Source organism: Puma concolor, chromosome E2 (genome assembly GCF_028749965.1).
Source record: "Puma concolor isolate L17-30 chromosome E2, mPumCon1.1.hap2, whole genome shotgun sequence".
In the NCBI taxonomy this organism is placed as follows: Eukaryota; Metazoa; Chordata; class Mammalia; order Carnivora; family Felidae; genus Puma; species Puma concolor.
This window is the reverse complement of record NC_141681.1, coordinates 61295987-61319420: the sequence shown is the minus strand read 5'-3', so window position 1 is coordinate 61319420 and position 23434 is coordinate 61295987. Positions and strand designations below refer to the sequence as shown.

Below are 23434 nucleotides of genomic sequence, written 5' to 3'. Positions count from 1 at the left end.
GAGTGACTGAATCTAGCCAAGTTTGGGGAAGGTTTTTCACATTCTAAATGCTATCCAGAACATCACTACAGGAAGAGTCACATAGCAATGCACGAAAGAAGAAAGTTTTGAAGATATGTGAACACATTCAAAGACTTTAAAGATTCTGCTGTTGAAGAAATCATAAGTAACAAGGTATTAGTGCTTGGGTAACAGCCAGAATTGGACACTGAAAATGAGGATATTCCTGAGCTTGTTGGCATTGAGGCTGAAAAGCTTTCTATTCTTTTTTTTTAACTTTTTTTTAATGTTTATTTATTTTTGAAGAAGAGCGTGAGCAGGGGAGGGGCAGGGGGGGAGGGAGACACAGAATCTGAAGAAGGCTCCAGGCTCTGAGGTGTCAGCACAGAGCCTGACGTGGGGCTCGAACTCACGCAAGGTGAGATCATGACCTGAGATGAAGTCAGATGCTTAACTAACGAGCCACCCAGGCGCCTCAAGGCTGAAAAGCTTTCTATTGAGAAGCTAATCAGACTGGGGGAAGAAAGAGAAGTTTAGGCAGAATAAGTTACGCATGAAGCACCAAGAAAGTTCACAGCAAACAAACGGATAGAGGTAACTGCTACTATCAGCAGTGGGTAGGGATATTAGAAGAAATGGATGTCAGGTACAAGACATTAACAAGAGCTGACAGGCTGATACAGGGTACTCTTGCTTGCTGCAGAGAAATATACAATGAAAAGAAACAAACTGCACAGTCAAAACCTGCTATCTTCCTAAGGAACACGATACTGGCTACACCATCAACAAACGCTGATGCCCTGGTGCCTTCCACCAGCTACTCTCTTTCATAAGAAAAAGAGACTGATGATCCCGTCACCTTAGCACCCCCATTACCCAGCAACTAATTTTAGTTCCTCATCTCACACATTCTTTAGGCCTGGTGTACTTTCGGCTGTGTATGTTAAGTACCCATACAATCACTGTTTTTCACTTTCAGTATAGTATTCAATAAATTACATGAGATATTCAACACTTTAGTATAAAATAGGTTTTGTGCGAAATGATTTGCCCAGCTGTAGGCCAACGTAAGCATTCTGAGTATGTTTAACAAAGGCTGGGCTAAACTGTGATGCTTAGTGGGTTAGGTGTACTAAATGCATTTTTAACCATGGTATTTTCAACTTACGATGGGTTTACTGACATGTAACTCCATCATAAGTCAAGGAAGATCCGTACAGGAGTTTGCAAAAAAAGAAATGTAACATAAAATATCTTGAGATTTCAAGAAGAACAATGGAATGGATAAAAATATAGGTAAACACGTTACACTTCTCATGGGTTGTGTAAAAATTGTTTGATAGTTGAAGCAAAAACGAACATCATCCAATATGATGCTCAGTGTATGAAGAGGAAATACTTCTGTAAAAGGACCCAATGAAAGTTAAGGTTTCTACAATCAAAGTGCTAAGATGTTGATACTGTAGGCTGTGATAAATTACATATATATGAAACAATACCTAAAAAAACAGTAAAATACAAAGACTTATACTCAAAGTCATCACAGATATATCTATTAGAATTCTAAAAATTAAAGTAACCCACAGGAAGGCAAAGCAAAAAACAAAACAAAAAATAACCCCAAAACTGAGGAACAGTAAACAGGCAACAAAGAAAAACCAAATCATAAACTAGCCGACTTATGCCCTAACATATCAATAATCATTTTAAATTTAAATGGTCTAAATATAGCAATTAAAACAAGAAGTCAGGAAAATGGGTAAAAAGAAAGCGTTACCCAAATACGTGCTATTCACAGAGGCTCACTTCAAATGTAATGATATAGACAAGGTTGAAAATAAAATTATGGAAAAATATAAACCAAAAAATGCAAAATATTAACCCAAAAATGCAACAGTGACTACATTAAATCAGATAAAGTATATTCCAAAGAAAAGTTAAAGGGGCAAAAAGAGACATTACATAATGATAAAAGGGTCAATACACTAAGATGATTTAGCAATCCTAAATGTGTATGCACCTACAACAGACCTTTCAAATACAGCAAAAACTGATAGAACTTAAAAGGAGAAAGACAATTCCAGAATTATACTGCAGGACTTCCAACATCCCTCTCTCAGCTCTTGATAGAAATATTAAACAGAAATCAGCAGGGACCTAGAAAATCTGAATAACATCATCAACCAACAGGATCATGTGGACATTTATACAAACTCCACCTAACAACAGTAGAATACACATTCTTTTCAAGCCAACTTATATAACATTCACCAAGATAAACCATATTTTGGGTCATAAAGCAAACCTCAACAAATTTAAACAGCCAAATCAAATATAAAACAAACTAGATGTGATTAACAAAGAGAGCATGAAATACTTCAAACGCTAGGAAATTAAACAACATACTTCTAAATTATTTATGGGTTAGAGAGGAAGTCTTGACTAAAGAAATTCTTAGAACCAAATGAAATGATATTAAAATATATTAAAACTTGTAAGGAAAGTGCTGTGAGGGAACTTTATAGAATGTAATGCTTACATTAGAAAAGTAAAAAATTTCAAATCAGTATTCAAAACATCCGTCTCAAGAAACTACAGAGGAAAATACCACCAAAGCAGGTGGAAGAACAGATATAATAAAGATCGATACAGACATATCAGTGAAATTAGGAACAAAAAGATAATAGAGAAAAAACAGTGGTATAAAGTGCTGCTTCTTTAAAAAGATTTAAAAAATTTGATAAACATCTGAGATTCACAAAAATAAAAATAACCGGCACATTTTCAATATCAGGAATATAACAGGAGATATAAGTACAGATTCTTCCATCATAAACAACATAATAAAGGAATACTTGAAACAAAAAAGAAAATTTAGATGAAATGGAACAATTCCTAGAAAAAGACAACTACAAAAATTCATCCAATGTGAAATAGATATTCTGAACAATTCTATACATATTAAATAAAATAAATACATAATTAAAAAGCATCCAAAAGAAAAATCTCCAGGCATAAATGGTTCACTGGAGAATGCTACCAAACATTAAAGGAAGAAATGAAACCAATTCTATGCACTATCTTTCACATAACAGAAGAAAGAACACTCCCAATACATACTGGGAAGCCACTATCATCTAGACACCAAAACCAATGACAGTACCAAACACAGACAAAAACCAAAGAAACAAAAATGAACAAAAGAAAGAAAACTACATATCATTATCACTCATGAAATTAGAGGAAAACTTTCTCAACATACTAGCATATTGAATACTGCAATACAATATATAAAAATAATTACACTCTACAATCAAGTAGGACTTGTTTCAAGAATACAAAGCTGCTTCAACATTCAAAACTCAAATCAATGTAATACATCATATCAACAAGCTGCAGAAGAAAAAAACATGATTGTATCAATTGGCAGAGAAAAAGCGTATGACAAAATTCAACACCCATTCACAATAACAACAACAAAAAAAACCCACACCAAATTAGGAATATGGGAAAATTTCTAAACTTGATTAAGAAACTTCTATGAAGAAAACCTTATACTAACATCATACTTGACAAAATACTGAATGTTACCCCCCTAATATCAGAAACCAGACAAGGATAGCCTTTCTTACTACTACTATTCAATATTGTATTGGAAACCCTAGCTAGTCCAGGAAAAGAAAATGAAGTAGACAGATGGTAAGGAAGAAATAAAACTACCTCTATTTGCAGATGGTATTTCTATGTAAAAAAACCCAAGCAGTCTATCAAAACAAATAAATGCCTACAGTTCAGAAAGATTGTAGGATACCAAACTGACATCTAAAAATTAACTACAATTCTGTATACTACCAAAACTTGGGTGGAAACTTAAAGTTAAAAATCAATCCATTTATCATAAAGAAAAAAGACCACCTAGATATAAACTTTATAAAAATCATTCAGGACCTATTATTGAAATTTATAAAACAGTGATGAAATAAATCAAGCAATACTTAAATAAGTGTACAGACATACCATGTTCATAAACTGGAAGATACAACACCATAAAGAAGACAATTCTTAACAAACTAATCTGACAATTTAACTCAATTTCTATCGAAATTTGATACTTTTTTTCATAAATAGACAAGCTTCTCCAAAACTTTATGTGGAAAATCAGAGTAATGAGAGTGCTAAATCAGTTTTAAATAAGAAGAATAAAGAGAGATCATTTTATGCAACTAAAATATTTACCACCTAATTACAGCAATCAAGTAAACTAATAGTACAGGACCAAGAAAACGTCTGAGTATCAGCTCCTTAAAGCTGCATGAAGAAAATGTTTGTTTTTTAAAAATCAAAGCCTTAAACAGTCTTAACTGGTAAAATAAAATGTGCCCATTCATAGGTGTATTCTTATCTCCTCAAATATAAAAGTGTTTGATGGCTTTAGCCATTACATTTCTCACAAAAATTAAGCTCCTTATGAACAGAGACAATGTTTTAGAACAGAGAAGACATTCATGAAAGTTTCCAAACCTGCCCTCAACTAACTCTCTTGACACTGGACAGCAATGAATGTATGTACAAGACATATAAAAAGTCTAAGTCCTTTCACTCTCAACAAAACCCTCCTCCTGCCAAGTAAACTAAGGAATCCATGACAAAGTGCCAAAGGCTTGGCAAGGAAGTCTGAAAGAAAATGTGTTTGCAGTTCATTGTCTAAGTCTCCTTAAAAAAAAGAAAAAGGAAAAAAAATTCCTGAGATAACACTGCAGTGTAAATTAAGGAAAAGATACAGCTGAAGGTTTTCCTACATGCACATAACTGCTGGGTCTCTCCCTGGATGAGTTCTCAGTTGTAGAATAAGGCTCTAGGCTGGATGAATTTCCAGTATGACTCATTAGATGACAACAGATATCCTGCAACAGAAGGGTTTCTCACAGGGAAGAAAACTGAGGGGTTTCTCTTTGGTATGAATGATCAGATTCTGAGTAAGAGGTTTCCTCAGTGGCTACATTCAAAAAGTCTTTCCCCAACAGGAGCTCTTGGAGGTTGACCGAGGACTGCCCGCTCGTGAAGGGTCTCCCCACTTCTGCTGCGCTGCCACTGACGGGGTGTCTCCCAGTATGAATCCTCTGATGCTGAGTGAGGGAGGAGCTACGACTGAAGGCCTTTCCACACTCGCTGCATTCATAGGGCTTCTCCCCGGTGTGGATGATGGAGTGTCGAATAAGGTTTGTGCTCCAGCAGAAGGTTTTCCCACACTCGACACATTCATAGGGTTTCTCTCCACTGTGAATCCGCTGGTGCCTCGTGAGCCCCGAGCGGCGGTTGAAGGCCTTCCCACACTCCATGCACTCGTAGGGCTTCTCCCCGGTGTGGATGCTGAAGTGTCGGATGAGATCTGCACGATTGCTAAAGGCTTTCCCACATTCTTTGCACTCAAAAGGTTTTTCTCCAGTGTGGGCCCTTTTGTGCAAGATGAAAGTGGAACAGTGGGTGAAGGCCTTTCCACACTCAGTGCACACATAGGGCTTCTCCCCGGTGTGGATCCTCTGGTGCCTCTTGAGGTAGGACCTGTGGTTGAAGGCCTTCCCGCACTCCAGGCACTCGAAGGGCTTCTCCCCCGTGTGGATGACGTAGTGGTGAATGAGGGCCGCGCTCTCACAGAAGGCCTTCCCGCACTCGCTGCACTCGTAGGGCTTCTCCCCAGTGTGAGTCTGCTGGTGCCACATGAGGTAGGACCTGTGTTTGAAGACCTTGCCACACTCGAAGCATTCGTAGGGATTCTCGCCACTGTGGATTATGTAGTGACGTATGAAACCTGGCCTATCTCGGAAGGCTTTTCCACACTCTTTGCACACAAAGGGTTTCTCTCCAGTGTGGCTCCTGTTATGCAAGACAAAAGTGGAGCGGTGGGTGAAGGCCTTTCCACACTCACTGCACTTATAAGGCTTCTCCCCGCTGTGAATCCGCTGGTGCTGTGTAAGGTGTGACTTGCGGTTGAAGGCCTTCCCGCACTCCATGCACTTATAGGGCTTCTCCCCGGTGTGGACCATGTGGTGCTGGAGGAGGTAAGTGCTTTTACTAAAGGTTTTCCCACACTCAGTGCATTCATAGGGCTTCACTCCAGAGTGAATTCTCTCGTGTCGAGCAAGGAGGCGTTTCTTGTTAAAAATTTTCCCACATTCGTTGCATTTAAAGATATTTTCTTCTTCTTGAATCATGGGATCTTTACCTGATCCACACGAGTCATGGTCATGGACAGCACCTCGCAGAGGGACTGGCTCCTGTACAATTCTTGAACACACATTATCAGCTGTCCCTATGTTGCCATCTTCAGAGCTTGATTTCCCAGGGAGTTTCTCCTTCTGGGGATCTATCTCTGGTCTCAAATGTCCTTCTTGCATTTCCAATGACCCATCCTGATCCTTGGTTTGGCGCTTCTGGGAGTCTCCTGCAACTCCTTGTATTAGTTGTTCCTGGACGGGGACGCCCTCAGACAGGGCTGGCTCACCAATGGCAGATACTGTGGCCTTGGGTTTTCCTTTGTCACCTGAAAGAAATCCAATACACAAATAGGTCTGTTGGTAATGCCAACACAGGAGAAAAACAAGCATTTCAGTGAAATGAACAGAAAAAAAATGAAGATGAAAATAGTGTCTCTGTGTCTTGCCACCTCTGAATCCCAGGATAACAATTTCTTTCCTGGTCCTCGGACTGTTGACACCATGAAAGGGAGAGAGACCCAGGGGAATGGCTAGATTAGAAGACAAAGTGCTGGAGGGGAGACACAGTCAATTCCAGATTGGATATTTATGCAAATGGATAACTTATATAGGACCTCAGATAGTTCGCTTAAGAGATGATTCAGGGCAATGCTTGACCACGCGAGAAAAGTCCAACCATGTAATTAGAGGATTTGTGTTTTGGGCTAGAAGATAGCAACTAGGCCTCTGGAAAGAGATGGGAGGGGCAGGAGTCAGGTAGGAAATGATCCAATCAATTATGTTTATGTAATGGCAGTGAATAAAACTCTGGACCCTCAAGCCAAGCGAAATTCCTAGGCTGCCAATACTTTATGCATGTATTGCCCTACATCAATGCCAGAAGGGTAACAAGTCCCCGAGGACATAGTAGCTCATGTTTGGAACCCCTCCCAAAACTGGTCCTAAAATACACCTGATGCAGATGTACTGGACATGATTTACAACAACTATGTTAAAGAAGCTCAAAGAGCTAAAGTAAGATATAGAGAAAGTCAAGAAAACCATATATAAACAAAATGGAAGTATCAGCAAAGAGCAAGAAACCTAAATAGAAACCAAAATGTACAATAACTGAAATGAAAACTTCACTACAGGGATTCAAAGGAAGATTACAGTAGGATGAAGAAAGAATCAGCATACAGGACAATGGAAATTATGTCCAAACACAGAAAAAAAAAAGAAAAACATTTAAGAAAAGTGAAAATACCCTAATGGAACTGTGATAAACCACTAAGGGAACCAATACACTCACTGTGGGATTCCCAGAAAATAGTGAAAGAAAATATTTGAATAAATGGCTGAAAATGTCCCAAATTTGATGAAAGACATCAATTTAAATATCCAAAAAGATCAATGCACTCCAAGAAAAATGAACTAAAATAGACTCACACCAATAAAACTTACAATCAAACTTGTGAAAGCCAAAGACAGAGTATCTTGATAGCAAGCTTGAAGAAACTTGTCACATACAAGAAATTCTCAATAAGATTATCAGCAGAGTTCTCATCAGAAACTCGGGAGGCCAGAAACCAGAAAAAAATCTGTCAACCGAGAATCCTATATCCAGGGGCACCTGTATGGCTCAGTCAGTTAAGCAACCGACTCTTGATTTCAGCTCAGGTCATGATCTCATGAAGCCTACTTGGGAATGCTCATTCTCCTTCTCTCCCTCTGACCTTTCCCTGCTCTCCCTCTCTCTCGAAATGAATAAATGAACTTAAAAAAAAAATCATATATCTGGCAAAACTCTTTTAACAGTGATGAAAGAAATTAAGTCATTCCCATATATAAAATCTGAGAAAGTCTGTTATCACCAGATCTGTCTTGCAAGAAATTCTCAAGGAAATCCTACAGGGTGAAATGAAAGGACACTATGGGGCGCCTGGGTGGCTCAGTCGGTTAAGCATATGACTTCGGCTCAGGTCATGATCTCGCGGTCCGTGAGTTCAAGCCCCGCATCAGGCTCTGTGCTGACAGCTCAGAGCCTGGAGCCTGTTTCAAATTCTGTGTGTCTCCCTCTCTCTCTGACCCTCCCCTGTTCATGCTGTCTCTCCCCGTCTCAAAAATAAATAAACGTTAAAAAAAAAAAAAAAAAAAAGAAATGAAAGGATACTAGACAGCAATTCAAAGCCATATTAAAAAATAAAGATCTCAATAAAGGTAAATATATGAACAATTATAAAAGCTACTATTATTTTAACAAGGGTTTATAACTACACTTTTTGTTTTTTACATGATTTAGGAGACTAGTTTAAAAAAACTGTATTAATCTAAAAGGTAGTGTTACTATAACTTCAGTTTATAACTCCACATTTAGTTTCCTACATAATTCAAGAGACTAATGGGTTTAAAAGAGTTATTAAGATTGAGGGCATACAATATATAAAGACGTAATGTGGTAACATGACCAACTAAAAGAGGTGAGAACAGAACTGTAAAGGAGAACTTCTTCTCCTGATATAAAATCAAATTAGTGTTATAAATTTAAGATATTAAATGTAATCCCCATGGAAACCACAAATAATCAGCTAGGGATAATATACACAAAGGAAATGAGAAAGGAATTTAAACATTTCACTACAGAAAGTCAACTGAACACAAGAGAAGACAGTAATGAGAAACAAAAAAAAATCTATAATGCATATAAAAAGCCAATATCAAAATGACAGAAGTCTCTCTGTATTAGTAATTACTTTAAATGTAAATGCATTAAACTCTCCAATTAAAAAACAGAGATTGGGGGTGCCTGGGTGGCTCAGTCAGTTGAGCATCCAACTTCAACTCAGGTCATGATCTCACAGTTTGTGAGTCTGTGCCCCACATCAGGCTCGCTGCTGTCAGGGCAGAGCTTGCTTCAGATCCTCTGTCCCCCCCACTCTACCCCTTCCGCACTCATGTACTCTCTCAAAAAAATTAAACATTTAAAAAAGTTTTTAGGGGCACCTGGGTGGCGCAGTCGGTTAAGCGTCCGACTTCAGCCAGGTCACGATCTCACCGTCTGTGAGTTCGAGCCCCGCGTCGGGCTCTGGGCTGATGGCTCGGAGCCTGGAGCCTGTTTCTGATTCTGTGTCTCCCTCTCTCTCTGCCCCTCCCCCGTTCATGCTCTGTCTCTCTCTGTCCCAAAAATAAATAAACGTTGAAAAAAAAAAATTTAAAAAAGTTTTTAAATAATAATAAAAAACAGAGATTGGCAGAATTGATAAAACACGTGATCCAAGTATATGTGTCTACAAGAGACTTACTTTAGATCTAAAGACACAAATAGATTAAAAGTGAAAGAACGGAAAACGATATTACATGGAAATACAAGCCAAAAGCAAGCAGAAGTGGCTATATTATTATCAAACAAAATAGACTTTAAATCAGAAAAGATTACAAAAGACAATAAAGGACATTACATTTTAATAAAAAGTATAATACAGCAAGATGCTCTAACAATTGTAGACATATACTTAATGTCAAACCATCAAAACATATGAAGCAAAAAGCGACACAATGAAGGAAGAAAGAGACAATCCTACGGTAATACATGGAAACTTCAATACCCCATTCTCAATAATGGATAGCACAACCAGACAAACTAGAAGTAAGGAAATAGAGGACTTAACATAATAAGCTAAGTAGAGCTAACAGACATATACAGAATATTCTACCCCACAACAATAGCATACACATTCTTCTCAAGTGTACATGGAACATTTTCCAGGACAGACCATGTTAGGCCACAAATTACGTCTCAATAGGTTTACAAAGATAACACATAAACTATGATTCATTTCTAATGAAAATGAAAATTTAACATATCAAAACTTATGGGATGCAATGAAAGCAGCATTAACTGGGAAATTTATAGCCATAAATGCTTACAAATTGATAGCTTATAAATGCTAAATAACAAAAGAGATCTCAAATCAAACTAAAGACACCTTAAGGATGTAGGAAAAGAACAAACTGAAACCACAGCTAGGGGAAGGAAGGAAATAGTAAAGATTAAAGAGAACTGATATAGGGAATAGGAAAATAGAGAAAATCCATGAAACAAAAAGTTGGTTCTTTGAAAAGATAACAAAATTGGCAAACTTTTGGCTACTGAAAAAAAAAGATTCAGAGTACTAAATCAGAAATGGAAGTGGGGACATTACTATCAATTCTGCAGAAATGTTTAGTTTTTTTTAATGTTTATTTATTTTTGAGACACAAAGAGAGCATGGGAGGGGCAGAGAGAGAGGAGATAGAGAATCTGAAGTGGGCCCCAGGTTCTGAGCTGTCAGCACAGAGCCCAATGTGGAGCTTGAACCCGCAAACCTTGAGATCATGACCTGAGCCAAAGTCGGATGCTTAACTGACTGAGCCACTGAGGTGCCCAAGAGAGTACTATGAACTGTGCATCAACAAACTGTTTAACCTACATGAAATGGACAAGTTCCTAGAAACACAAAAGCCATGAAGACTAAATCAGGAAGAAACATAAGATCTGAATAAACCTATAACCAGTAAGGAGGCTGAATTAGTAGTAAAAAAAATCTACCAACAAAGAAAAACCCTGGCCCTGATGGCTACACTGATGAATTCTACCAAACATTTTAAAAGAAGAATGAATAGCAATCCTCAAACTCCTCGAAAATATTAAGGAGAAAGAAACACTTCTTAACTCATTAAGGCCATTAGTACCCTGACACCAAAGCCAAAGACATTACAAGAAAACTACAAACTAATATCCCTTATGAACAATGATGCAAAAATTCCTCAACAAAATATCAGCAAACTTCAGTATATGAAAAGGACTGCACACCATGACCAAGTGGGGTTTATTCCTGTAATGCAAGAGCAATCTGACATATGAAAACTGATAAATGTGAATACACCACATTAATATAATGAAGGGAAAAGCCCACACAATCATCTCGATGCTGAAAAGCCTTTGACAAATTCAACATCCTTTCATGATAAAAACACTCAACAAACTAGGAATACAAGGAAACTTTCTCAATACAATGAAAGTCATAAATGAAAGACTCCTAGCAAACATGATACACAATGGTGAAAGACTGAAAGCTTTTCTTCTACTAAGATCAGGAACAGGGCAAGGATGTACGCTATCACCACTTCTATTCAACGTAACAATGGAAGTTCTAGGCAGAGGAATTAGTCAAGAAAGAGAAATAAAAGGCAGCAAAATTGGAAAGGAAAAAGCAAAATTATCTTTGTTTGCAAATAATATGATCTTATATGTAGAAAACTATAAAGATGCCACACACAGTAACTGTTAGAATGAGCTCAACAAAGTAGCAGGATACAAAGTCAACACAGAAAAATCAGTTGCATTTTTATATACTAATAATAAACTATCTGAAAACGAAATTACAAAAAAGGCCTGCTTACAACCACGTCAAAAAGAATGAAATACTTAGGAGTTAACCTAAACGACAAAGTAAAAGAGATACAATGAAAACTACAAAATGTTGCTAAAATGAATTAAAGATGTAAATAAATGGAAACGCATACCATATTCTTGGACTGGAAGTCTTAGTATTGTTAAGATATGGATATAAGTGTCTGACTTGGCTCAGGTCATGATCTCACAGTCCATGGGTTTGAGCCTCACGTCAGGTTCTGTGCTGACAACTCAGAGCTTGGAACCTACTTTAGATTCTGTGTTTCCCTCTCTCCCCTCCCCTGCTCACACTGTCTCCCTCTCTCTCTCAAAAATAAATATTAAAAAAAATTTTTTTGAAGATATTGATATAATCCAAAGTGATCTACAGATTCAATGCAATCCCTACCAAAATCCCAGGCATTTTTGGCAGAAACAGAAAAATCCATCATAACATCTATATAGTATCAGAATGGACCCTGAATAGCCAAAACAATCTTGAAAAAGAACAAACCTGAAGGACTCTAAATTCCTGATTTCAAAACTTACTACAAAACTACAGTAATCAAAACAGTATGGTACTGGCATGAAGACAGACATAGACCAAGAGAACAGAATCAAGATCCCAGTAACGAACTCTAGTATATATCATCAAATCATTTTTGATTAAGGGTGTCAAAACCATTCAATGGAGAAAAAGACACTGTTTACAACAAATGGTGCTTGGAAAACTAAGTATCTACATGCCAAAGAATGAAATTGAACCCTTATCTAACATCATATACAAAAATGAACTCAAAATCGATCAGAGACTTAAATGTGAGACCTACAACTATAAAATTCTTAGAGAACATAGAGCAAAACCTCCATGGCACTAGATTTGGCAATGATTTCTTAGATATGACACCAAAGGCATAGGCAACAAAAGAAGAAACAAATTGGAGCTCATAAAAATTAAAAAACTGCATCAAGATATTATCAACAGAGCAAGATAACCCAAAGAATGAGAGAACATATTTGCTCATCATATATCTGACAAGGGATTAATATCCAGAATATACAGAGAACTAAAACTCAAAAACAAAAAAATCCCAATGACAGAAATGGGCAAAGGACCTGAACTAGACATTTCCCCAAAGAAGATACACACACGGTCAGTAACCACAAAAGATGTTCAACACCATTAATCATTAGAGAAATGCAAATCAAAACTATAATAAGTTATCATCTCGACTTCATTAGGATGGTTATCAAAAAATCAGAAAATAACAAATACTGGAGCATGTAGGGCCATGGGAACTCTTGCGCAATGTTGGTGGAAATGTAAAATAACATAGTTTCTGTGGAAACGGTACGGTAGCTCCTCAAAAAGTTAAACAGTGGAATTACGAGAAAATCCAGCATTTTTTCTTGACATCTCCCAAAAGAATTAAAATCAGGTTCTCAAAGATACTTGTACACCCACGTCACAGCAGAATTATTCACAATAGCTAAAATATGGAAGCCACCAAGTGTCCAACGAGTGATAAATGGATAAGCAAAGTGTGGGATGTGGAATGTCACCGAGCCTTAGAAAGGAAGGAAATTTTGACACACGCTACAACATGGATGAGATTGGAGGACATTACGCTAAGTGAAATAAACCAGTCATAAAGACACACACACACTGTATCATTCCATTAATATGAAGTACCTACAGTAGTCAAAATCAGACACAGAAAGTAAAATGGTGGTTGCCGGGGGCTAGGGCAGAGAGATTGGGGGCGGTTATTGTGTGATGGGGAAGGACTTTCAATTTTACACAACGAAGAGCTTTGGAGATAGAGGTGGTGATGTTGCACCACATTATGAATGTGCTTGATGCCACTACTGTATATTTAAAAATGATAAAATGTTAAGTTTTATAAAAAGGATAAAATAAGAAATATACAAAAAACCCCTAAAAATCAAAAAGAAAATGCAAACAAGTTAATAGAAAAATAGGTATTTATCATGAAAGGACATTTCAAAAAAAATACAGATTGACCAATAATCCTATAATCAGGTGCTAAAGTTCCTCTGCAATGAAAGAGAAATAAATGGAGACCACAGGAGACCTAGTTTTGCACTCATCTGAGTGTCAAAAATTGAGGAGCCTTAGAGAATCGGGTCCTGGGCAAGGTATGGGTGGAAGGAGCTTCCATGCGTTCCCGGTGGAAGTGCCCGTTAGAACACACTGGCAATTATCCAGGAAAAACGTGGAAGTTGCATAGCCCGGAATCCATCAACCTCACTCCAGCAGACATCAAAGATGCCGTAACCACAGGCAGGAGGACCGCTGCGGGGACGACTCCGGGGAGCGCCTGTGTGAGCAGTGAGCACGTGAGCGCGCAGGGAGCCAAGTGAGCCGGGAACTTACTGACCTTCTTCAACGGTAAGGAGCTTGGGTCTATTTTTACGCGGAGTACAGAAAGGATGAAGTTACGTTACACAACAAACAAAACGAAGGAGGAAATAATTCCCCTGAAAAGGTGCTCTGGACTCTGGTTCAGGAAACGGCCCCGGGGCCAAGGGCAAGACCCCCTCCTCTGGACGGAAGGCGCAGCTGCAGACTCGAGAGCCCGAGTGGGTGTGGAAGGGTCGAGGCTCAAGCGGGGGAGGAGGCGCAATGCACTGTCAACGCCGCGGTCGCAAGGGGACACGTCCGTGGCTGGGGAAGTGCTAGCCGTCTGGAACAGAGTCTGAGCACCTGGGGAAGCGCAGGCAGGACCTGGAGCCGAGCCGACCAGACCAGAGGCACCACGCAGACGTGGAGAGAGGCCAGCGGCCCCCGCAGGGAAGATGATGGGAGTGAGCAGGGAGCGTGGGGGCGGGGCTGATGGAGGCGGTGGCATAAGGAACCGAGTCGGGAGATGCACCGGGCGGGACACGGCTGCACAGGACCTGGGGACACCGGCCAGAGAGAGGCACTGAGGGCGGGGGAGGCTTGAGCGGCTCTCTGAGGCCGTGTCCGGTCCCCAACCTGCCCCTGAAACTTGGCAGGTGGACGGAGGGAGAGACATTATGGGTCCCTGGCCGGGCACGCGGACTCTGGGTCAAAGGGTTCCCCGGCTTCCGAACCACCAGAGAGGCCAGAACGAGAAGCTTCCCGGGGAACCAGGGCCCGCGGTCCCCTCCTGGTCTCCAGCCTGCAGGGTCTCCCGCGCGCCCGCATCCTGGCTCCTACCTGGATAGGTGTTCTGGGAGAGGCCTCTCTTCGCCGTCCACGGCTCCTGCCCGCGCTCCAGCTGGCAGATGAGCTCCGGTCTGGGGACGGGACACCCTGGTCATGGAGAAAGAAAGAAGCCACTGGGATTTTTGGGAAAACAAATTAAACCTCTCAGTCTAGTCTGTAAAGAAGACCTTAGAATAAAGCTCCTTCCATCCACACAAAACGCTAACATGCAAACCCAGAAACCAAAAGCAGGCCATACTGCCAGGGAGATTTCTTTCCCTCACAGTAAGTCAAAAACCAATATATAGAGTTTAATCATAAATGTCAAAATATAAAGCGTAATCACAGATAAACATAACCATAAGGGGCTGTGTCAAGCATCTCAAATGCATTATGTCATTTCAAAACTGAAATAAATTTACGGAGTAATTGAAACAACTGACATATTTAAAATATTGACTTATTCGTTTAAAACAAGCTATTTGTCTTCATTGATCTAGGTCTTTTTCTAAATCCTAAGCAAGGTTTTGTATTGTTCTTCCTATAGGCCATGGACCAAATGAGGATTCTATCTCAGGATTTCCTCACAGCATTCTCAGCAAGTACAAATTGCAACCAGCACCACTTTGTAGATGAAGAAACTAACGCTCAGGCAAATCATGGGATTTGCCAGAGCGCACAGACCTGGTGATTGGCTGGGCCAAAACGGACACCCAAGTCCAGCCATATCCGCTCTCTATGCCGTTTTACCACAAAGTTACACAACACCGTTCCGGAAGTGCTGAGTCCCCGTGTGAGGATGATGAGGATCACAACGAGAGATATGACACTGTCAGAGGGGTTCTTAACTGCTAACCTGCACACCACCTGCTCACACCAGGCATTGTTCTGAGCTCTGTTCAAAAGTTACCCATTCATCCTTGCTACAGTCTGGGGAAGTACATACTTGAGTAACTGGGGAAGTATATACATGTTACCAGCGAGCACACCCAGGTGCAGTGATGTGCCTGCAGCCACAGCTTTAAGGGGCAGAGCTAGGATTGAACATCAGGGGTCTGGTTCTGGGCCTCTGTCTCCTAAACACGACACTAAGGAGGAAACGGCAACACCCTTGTGTGTGGCCAGCAGCCCCAGACCAAGTGGGGGGTGGAGGTGAGGTCGTCCTCAGAGAACTGGGGCCAAGGGAAGGACAGACTCAGGGACTCTAGACTTCAACATTACATGAACTACTCAAAAATAATAAAACTGAAAATCCTATGCAGTGATACTATTACATATGACCTTTACAGAAACATCAAATATCATACACTGTCATCGACATTAAACACAAAAAGGATTTTTACTACAGAAAACAACAACAACAACAACAAAAAATGGAGAACAGCTCAAAAATCAACTACTGGGACCCCATCAAAATAAAAAGCTTCTGCACAGTGAAGGAAACAATCAGCAAAACTAAAGGGCAACTGACAGAATGGGAGAAGATATTTGCAAATGACATAACAGATAAAGGGTTAGTATCCAAAATCTATAAAGAACTTATCAAACTCAACACCCGAAAAACAAATAATCCAGGGAAGAAATGGGCAAAAGACATGTATAGACACTTCTCCAAGGAAGACATCCAGGTGGCCAACCGACACATGAAAAAATGCTCAACATCACTCATCATCAGGGAAACACAAATCAAAACCACCATGAGACACCACCTCACAACTGTCAGAATGACTAACATTAACAACTCAGGCAACAACAGATGTGGCGAGGATGCAGAGAAAGAGGATCTCTTTTGCATTGTTGGTGGGAATACAAACTGGTGCCGCCACTCTGGAAAACAGTATGGCGGTTCCTCAAAAAACTAAAAATAGAACTACCCTATGACCCAGCAATTGCACTACTAGGCATTTATCCACGGGATCCAGGTGTGCCGTTTTGAAGGTACACATGCACCCCCATATTTATAGCAGCACTATCAACAATAGCCAAAGTATGGAAAGAGCCCAAATGTCCATCGATGGATGAATGGATAAAGAAGATGTGGTGTGTACATATATATATATACACACACACACACACACACACACACATAAACACACACACACACACACACAATGGAGTATTACTCGGCTATCAAAAAGAATGAAATCTTGACATTTGCAACTACATGGATGGAACTGGAGGGTATTATGCTAAGCGAAATTAGTCAAAGAAAGACAAATATCGTATGACTTCGCTCGTATGAGGACTTTAAGACACACAACAGATGAACATAAGGGAAAGGAAGCAAAAATAATATAAAAAAAAGGAGGGGGGCAAAAACATAAGAGACTCATAAATATGGAGAACAAACTGAGGGCTACTGGAGGGGTTGTGGGAGGGGAGATGGGCTAAATCGGTAAGGGGCATTAAGGAATCTACTCCTGAAATCGTTGCACTATATGCTAACTAATTTGGATGTAAATTTTAAGAAATTAAAAAAAAAATAGACAACAGCTTCATAAAATGAAGTTCGTTCCAGACTGAGTAAATTAAGCTGTCTGAGGGACTCATTGTAGTGGCCAAGACTTCCGGAGGACTGCGATGCCATGAGATTGTGTGGGTGAAGCAGGAACAGTGCCTGGGACAGCGCTCCAAGGACCTGAACAGGCTGTGACTATTATTATTCACTTTTCCTAAAAGTGACCCACTTTTTATTTTGCTTAGATTCCTTCAACAAGGGAATCTGTATCACTCTAGTAAGTGGGAAACCGGAGTCACTGGCCTTGAAGGCAGGTCACCCTGAAGACGCAGCAATGAAACCAAAACCATCTTAATTCCCAGTGAGCTCATGCTGCCTACTCGAGGCTGCATGCTCACTCTGTTGAAAAGGGAAATGAGTTTGGGGCGCCTGGGTGGCGCAGTCGGTTAAGCGTCCGACTTCAGCCAGGTCACGATCTCGCGGTCCGTGGGTTCGCGCCCCGCGTCGGGCTCTGGGCTGATGGCTCAGAGCCTGGAGCCTGTTTCCGATTCTGTGTCTCCCTCTCTCTCTGCCCCTCCCCCACTCATGCTCTGTCTCTCTCTGTCCCAAAAATAAATAAAAAGAGTTGAAAAAAAAATTTAAAAAATAAAAAAAAAAAGAAAAGGGAAATGAGCAACAATTGCAGGTAAGGTATTAAGATTCAGCACTGAACCCAGATTTTTCTTCAACAATAATCAGGAGGCATTAATCATTCCATGAAATGATTATGTCAGGGTGTCCCTCAATATCAGCTGATGAAGTGTCCATGCACCCTGTGACCACAGGGTTTTCAACCTCCAATGGACATTTAGGTCAAGATACTTTTTTTTTTTTTTTTTAGTTTATTTATTTTGAGAGAGAAAGCATGAACATGAGAGAGGGAGGGAGGGAGGGAGGGAGGGAGGGAGGGAGGGAGGGAGGGAGAGTGAGAGAGAGAAAGAATCCCAAACAGGCTCTGCACTCTCAGCACAGAGCCCGATGTGGGGCTTGAACTCATGAACTGCGAGATCATGACCTGAGCCGGAACCAAGAGTTGGCTACTTAATCAACTGAGCCACTCAGGCACCCCAGGTCAAGACACTTCTTTGCAGGGAAGACAGGGAGGAAACTGTCCTGTGCGTTACAAGAGTGTTTGGCAGCACTCCAGGTCTCCACCCACCAGGTGCCTGTCTCAGCCCCATCCCAGGGCGACAACCAAAATGTCTACAAACACTGCCCAGTGTCCCTCGGGGACGACATCGTCCCTGCTTGAGACCGCTAACCTAGAAGGCCATAACCGGGATGATGAGAGAAAGCGACAGGGATGGGGGAGGGCCCTGCATAAGATCTGGTGGTCAGGACACTGCTGGCGAGGAGGCGGGGACCGCGCACAGAAGGGTCACCGTCTGAGAGGCTGAAATGTCCACGAACACTCACCAGGCAGACACAACAGCAAGTTGAGGCCCGAGCCAGGTGTGTGCGCAGGAAACCACCAGACGCCCCGCACAGCCACAGCAGGGGGAGCTCAGGGAGAGCACGGAAGGGGAGAGAAGAGCTCAGCAGGGCCAAAATGCACTTTCTATTTGTAAACGTTTTGTTACAAAATATTTAATCTATCAAACTTCTCTAATTTTGTTTTTGCCTCTTCTCACTGAGACCTAACTCCAGTTCTCCAAAAATCGGCACGTCTTCCCCTAAGCTCTGGGGTCTCAGATCGAATGGCCTCGTGGTGACTAACCTCAAGCAGAGAAACATCTAAGCTGGCGTTTCTCAACTGGGCACCCTGGATTCTGCAGGAGGGATAATTCTTGTTGAGGGGCCCGTCGTGTCCATCGAAGGAGGTCTCCAGCATCTCCGGACTCTAACCACCAGATGCCAGTTCCACCCACACCCAAGGCGCGACAACCCAGAGTGCCCGCAGACGTTGCCAAATGGCTCCTGGGGGCAAAACTGCCACCCGCCGAGAAGCACTACTCTAACCGCCTCTCTCGTCCCGGCAGACGATCCCGGCCCTGGAAACAAGTGACAACCACGAGGGCACGTGAGCACAGAGAAGCCCCGTCACTGGGATCACCTCGTTTACAACAATACCTGTCGGTGCTGAAGGCAAAGGCCTCCGGGGGGCCTGACTCCCTCCCTTCCCGGAGAACTTCCCATCACTCCCTGCCCTGCTGGCCCTGCTGAGGACACTTGAGCCAACCAGGCTCAGCCCGTCAGCTCCCCCTCTGGAATGTGAAATGAGGACCTCAGATGGAGACCAGTCTGTCCCGGGCACTGGGGCGAGAGGTCCAGAGGAGCTCGGGCTCAGGTGGCCATTTCTGCCTCAAGGACACCCCACACAGCCCCGCAGCAGAGTAAGGAAGAGAAACAACAGAAACAGGCAAAGACGCAGAGGTGCGGAATCTGGGGGCCACGCTTGGAGACAGAAGGTCCTCTGACAACGAGGTGGCAGGTCCTCCCCTAGGGTGGAGTGGGGAGCACTTACCCAGAGACACCAGAAGTCCACAGTTTTCCAGCATCACCTCCTGGTACAGGGTCCTCTGGGCCGGGTCCAGCTGCCCCCACTCCTCCTGGGTAAAAGTCACGGCCACATCGTCGAAGGTCACAGACACCTGGATGTCAAACAGAGGTAGCAGCGTGTTGGTGTTGGGGTGTTGGATGGGATCGGGCCTCATCCCTACATCCCTGATAAAGGTACAGAGTGATCAAGGCTCGAATCGCCAAGAACCTCGTGAGCGCCAAGCTCCGTGCCGGGCTCAAGGTGGGGGTGGACACAGCAGTGTAAGGGAGAAGCCTCCTCCACGGGAGCCACCGGAAGGTCACACAAGACAATGGAAGTGACGGGTGGACTGGGAGATGCAGACACCATGGGCCCCAGGACGTCAGAGGAATGAGTGAATAATGACAATAACAGCATTGATGACAACGGCAGTACCTGAGCCTCACTGGTCCTGCTCGCTGCCTGCCCCATGCTGAGGGCTTCACATCTTCATTAAGGTGACTGTAAGTACCCAGTTCTTTTTTTTAATGTTTATTTATTGGGGGGGGAGGGGAGTGGCAAAGAGAGAGAGAGAATTCCAAGCTGGTTTCCTGTTCAGCGAGGAGCCCAACACTGGGCTTAATTCCACGACTGTGAGTTCACAGCTGATATCAGGAGTCAGACACTTAACCTACTAAGCCACCCAACTGCCCCACCTTTTTAAAAAAAATTTTTTTTCAAGTCCCCAGTTCTTAACTCACCTTGTTTCCACTAATGTGGTCTTGTGACTTAAAAACACTGTATACGGAGGGACGCCTGGGTAGCTCAGTCAGTTAAAGTGTCCAACTTCAGGGGCGCCTGGGTGACGCAGTCGGTTAAGCATCCGACTTCAGCCAGGTCACGATCTCGCGGTCCGTGAGTTCGAGCCCCACGTCGGGCTCTGGGCTGATGGCTCAGAGCCTGGAGCCTGTTTCCAATTCTGTGTCTCCCCCTCTCTCTGCCCCTCCCCCGTTCATGCTCTGTCTCTCTCTGTCCCAAAAATAAATAAATGTTAAAAAAAAAAAATTTTTAAAGTGTCCAACTTCAGCTCAGGTTATGATCTCACAGTTCGTGAGTTGAAGCCCCGCGTAGGGCTCCATGCTGACAGCTCAGAGCCTGGAGCCTGCTTTGGATTCTGTCTCTTTCTCTCTCTCTCTGCCCCTCCCCCACTAGTGCTCTGTCTCTCAAAAATAAATAAATCTAAAAAAAAAGAAACAAATAACAGTGCATATGTAGTTTGCCTTGTTAATGTTACTTACGTCACCATATCCTACAGTCTTCTGAGACATTCAACACATACAAGACCACCTTTCTGCGTGTGACCAGATCAGATCCACGAATTAAATATACACAGCTACTCCACTCTCAGATGGACAGCCCCACCGCTGTAGGTCTGTAATTTAAACGCTCCAAGATCTTGGCTTATGGTTTTCCATCTGCACCTCCAGAGACCACATCTCTGTGCTTTCTAGCTTTGTCCACTCTATCAGTGCTCTTGAATTAATATTTCAATTAAACATCTGGAAAGTCCTAATAAACTAATTGGTTGGTACACAGGAACCCTGCATCATGACTCGGTTCTGGTGCTGGATAAACTCACATCACTGGGAGCATGTTGGGCAGGTAGACACGCACAGAAGGGTTAACTACTGCCTCCACATTGATTCTCAAGTGATATATGCGTGAGTTACGAAAACTTTCTGACATGCAATCACATAACATCGTACGTATATGGTTGGTGAGAGGCAAATATATGGTTTTTCTGGTCGGTCTGAAGTTGGAAATGCAGAAAACATTAGAGAGCGTCACTTATTAATCACATCCTGGCCATTTAGGGCCGACAGTTACAGAAGTCATTGTTCAGCTTCCTGGATGGTCACTAGAGCTAGTAATCTGGCTTCCGGCGAGTGTGACTTGGAGCGGGCCTGTTTCCTGGGTTGTTTACGATGGATACGGGGTTAGTTCCCTGGGCAGGTGGCTGCAAGTTTGGGTCAAAGTTCTACTGTTACGTACGTTCTGACACTTGTCACTCTGTATATTGTCTCCCATGTTACAAGGCTGGAGATCAAGTGAGTGACAAGCCCTCTCCACTCGTCCTACACAAACACAGCTGCAAACAGAAATCGAGTTCTCCCTCCACTTCCAGCTGCCCAGGAGCCCTCTCCGCAGCAGAGAGGCAGCAATGCCCAAAACATCGTCCACTCACCTGCGCAGGGTCCATCCACGCCGCCGCCATCATGGGACCCCGTGGACAGAGGCGGGTCCCGCGGGCTCGGCCGACCGCCACCTCTTCCCTGTCCTGGGAGGGGTGACCTCGGCTGACTTTCGCACTCCCCGGTCACCGCGCGGCTCACGGCCCGTTCAAATGCGCGGAGGTGAGTCGCAAACCCCCTTCTCCTCTTTTTGGATGAGCTGCACTGGAAGCGGCCACAGAACAGCGACCCCTCCCCACAGCTGGCGTGGACGGAATCGTCGCACACAAATGACGTATGCCTCCAGGGGGGCCGGAAGCCCCGCCCCCATGTCAACGAGCCGCAGGAAATGCCCCTGTCCTGTCACTCAGTGGCCCCGGTACTGCCGCGGACACCCCCTTGCACAGCCTTCTGGGTAATGTAGTTTTTGCTCTAAAAACGAGTCCCAGAAGAACGCGTTCCAGAGCCAGTCTTCCTCGTGGTAAAACACTGATTAGGCCCAGATCCCCCTGTCAGGCCCGCCTCTTCACCGTGAACACAACCCAGGGGGGCCGAGGAGAATGGATCCCCATCACATGCCTCGGGAAATCGAGGCTCCGAAGGCGGGAGCGTCCGCCTGGCGTCAGGGCACGTGTCACCTGTCCGCCTAGGGTCAGGCCCTAGGCTCGGCTCGCGACTTCCCCGTGCGTCTCACCTCCTCGCGATCTTCCTGGAGGGAGCTGGGCACACGAGCGGTAGGAAGAGCGAACGCCAGGACACGGACGCCGGAAGCCCTCTCTCCCACGCGGCGCATGCGCACCGCCCGGCCCCTGGCGGGCTCTATTCCAGCATCAGCTGCACGTGCTGCCAGGCCTTGACGCCCGCTGGTGAGCGAGGCTGGGGGAGGTCGGGACTCCGGGGTGGAGCACGGGCGCTGCATCCTGTGTCTGATTGCCGGACTAGGGGTCCTGTGTGGATCTGCATGTTGGGGAGTTGTTAGCGAACGGGGTTATCTCCAGTCTGAAGAGAAGCCTGAGAATAGATGGAGAAAGGAATGGGCAGGGGCGAACCCTGAACAACCCGGCGTTAAATAGGTGGAGACAAGGGGCACCTGGGTGGCTCTGTTGGTTAAATGGCCAACTTCGGCTCGGGTCATGATCTCGAGGTTCGTGAGTTCAAGCCCCACATCGGGCTCTGTGCCGACAGCTCACAGCCTAGAGCCTGCTTCGGATTCTGTGTCTGCCTTTCTCTGCCCCTCCCCTCGCTCTATCTCTGTCTCTCTCTTTCAAAAATAAGTAAACCTTTAAAAAAAAAAAAATAGGTGCAGACAAGAAACCAACAGTCATATTGAGAATCCTCACAATCTTTTTAGAATTCTATTACATAAAGTCTCACAAGTCACCATCATATGTGGAATTTAAGAAACAAAACAAATGATTGTGCGGGGG

General features: G+C 43.1%; 1 protein-coding gene across 3 annotated transcripts; it reads right to left on the bottom strand.

Annotated features, from left to right (window-relative positions):
* Positions 1 to 1889: 1889 nt before the first annotated feature.
* ZNF805 (zinc finger protein 805) lies at positions 1890 to 22312 on the bottom strand. 3 transcript variants are annotated; one of them, XM_086690828.1, is made up of 4 exons: positions 22022 to 22312; positions 19783 to 19909; positions 14834 to 14929; positions 1890 to 6541 (listed from the first exon to the last, which is right to left on the bottom strand). In XM_086690828.1, the coding sequence occupies exons 1-4, from the start codon at positions 22052 to 22054 to the stop codon at positions 4923 to 4925; spliced, it is 1875 nt and encodes a 624-aa protein (XP_086546954.1). In that variant the 5' UTR covers positions 22055 to 22312; the 3' UTR covers positions 1890 to 4922. The 3 variants fall into 3 exon arrangements, with proteins under 3 accessions (XP_086546954.1, XP_086546955.1, XP_086546953.1); XM_086690829.1 differs by lacking the exon at positions 22022 to 22312 and adding an exon at positions 20538 to 20628; XM_086690827.1 differs by lacking the exon at positions 22022 to 22312 and adding an exon at positions 20233 to 20283.
* Between the last annotated feature and the right edge of the window lie 1122 nt (positions 22313 to 23434).

Coding starts and splice junctions, on each gene's coding strand:
- ZNF805 (XM_086690827.1), bottom strand. CDS start 20,268: ATGGGGCAGGCAGCGAGCAGGACCAGTGAGGCTCAG. Junction 19,910..20,232: donor GCAGGACCAGTGAGGCTCAG/GTACTGCCGTTG, acceptor TTTGACATCCAG/GTGTCTGTGACCTTCGACGA. Junction 14,930..19,782: donor TGGACTTCTGGTGTCTCTGG/GTAAGTGCTCCC, acceptor CTCCATGACCAG/GGTGTCCCGTCCCCAGACCG.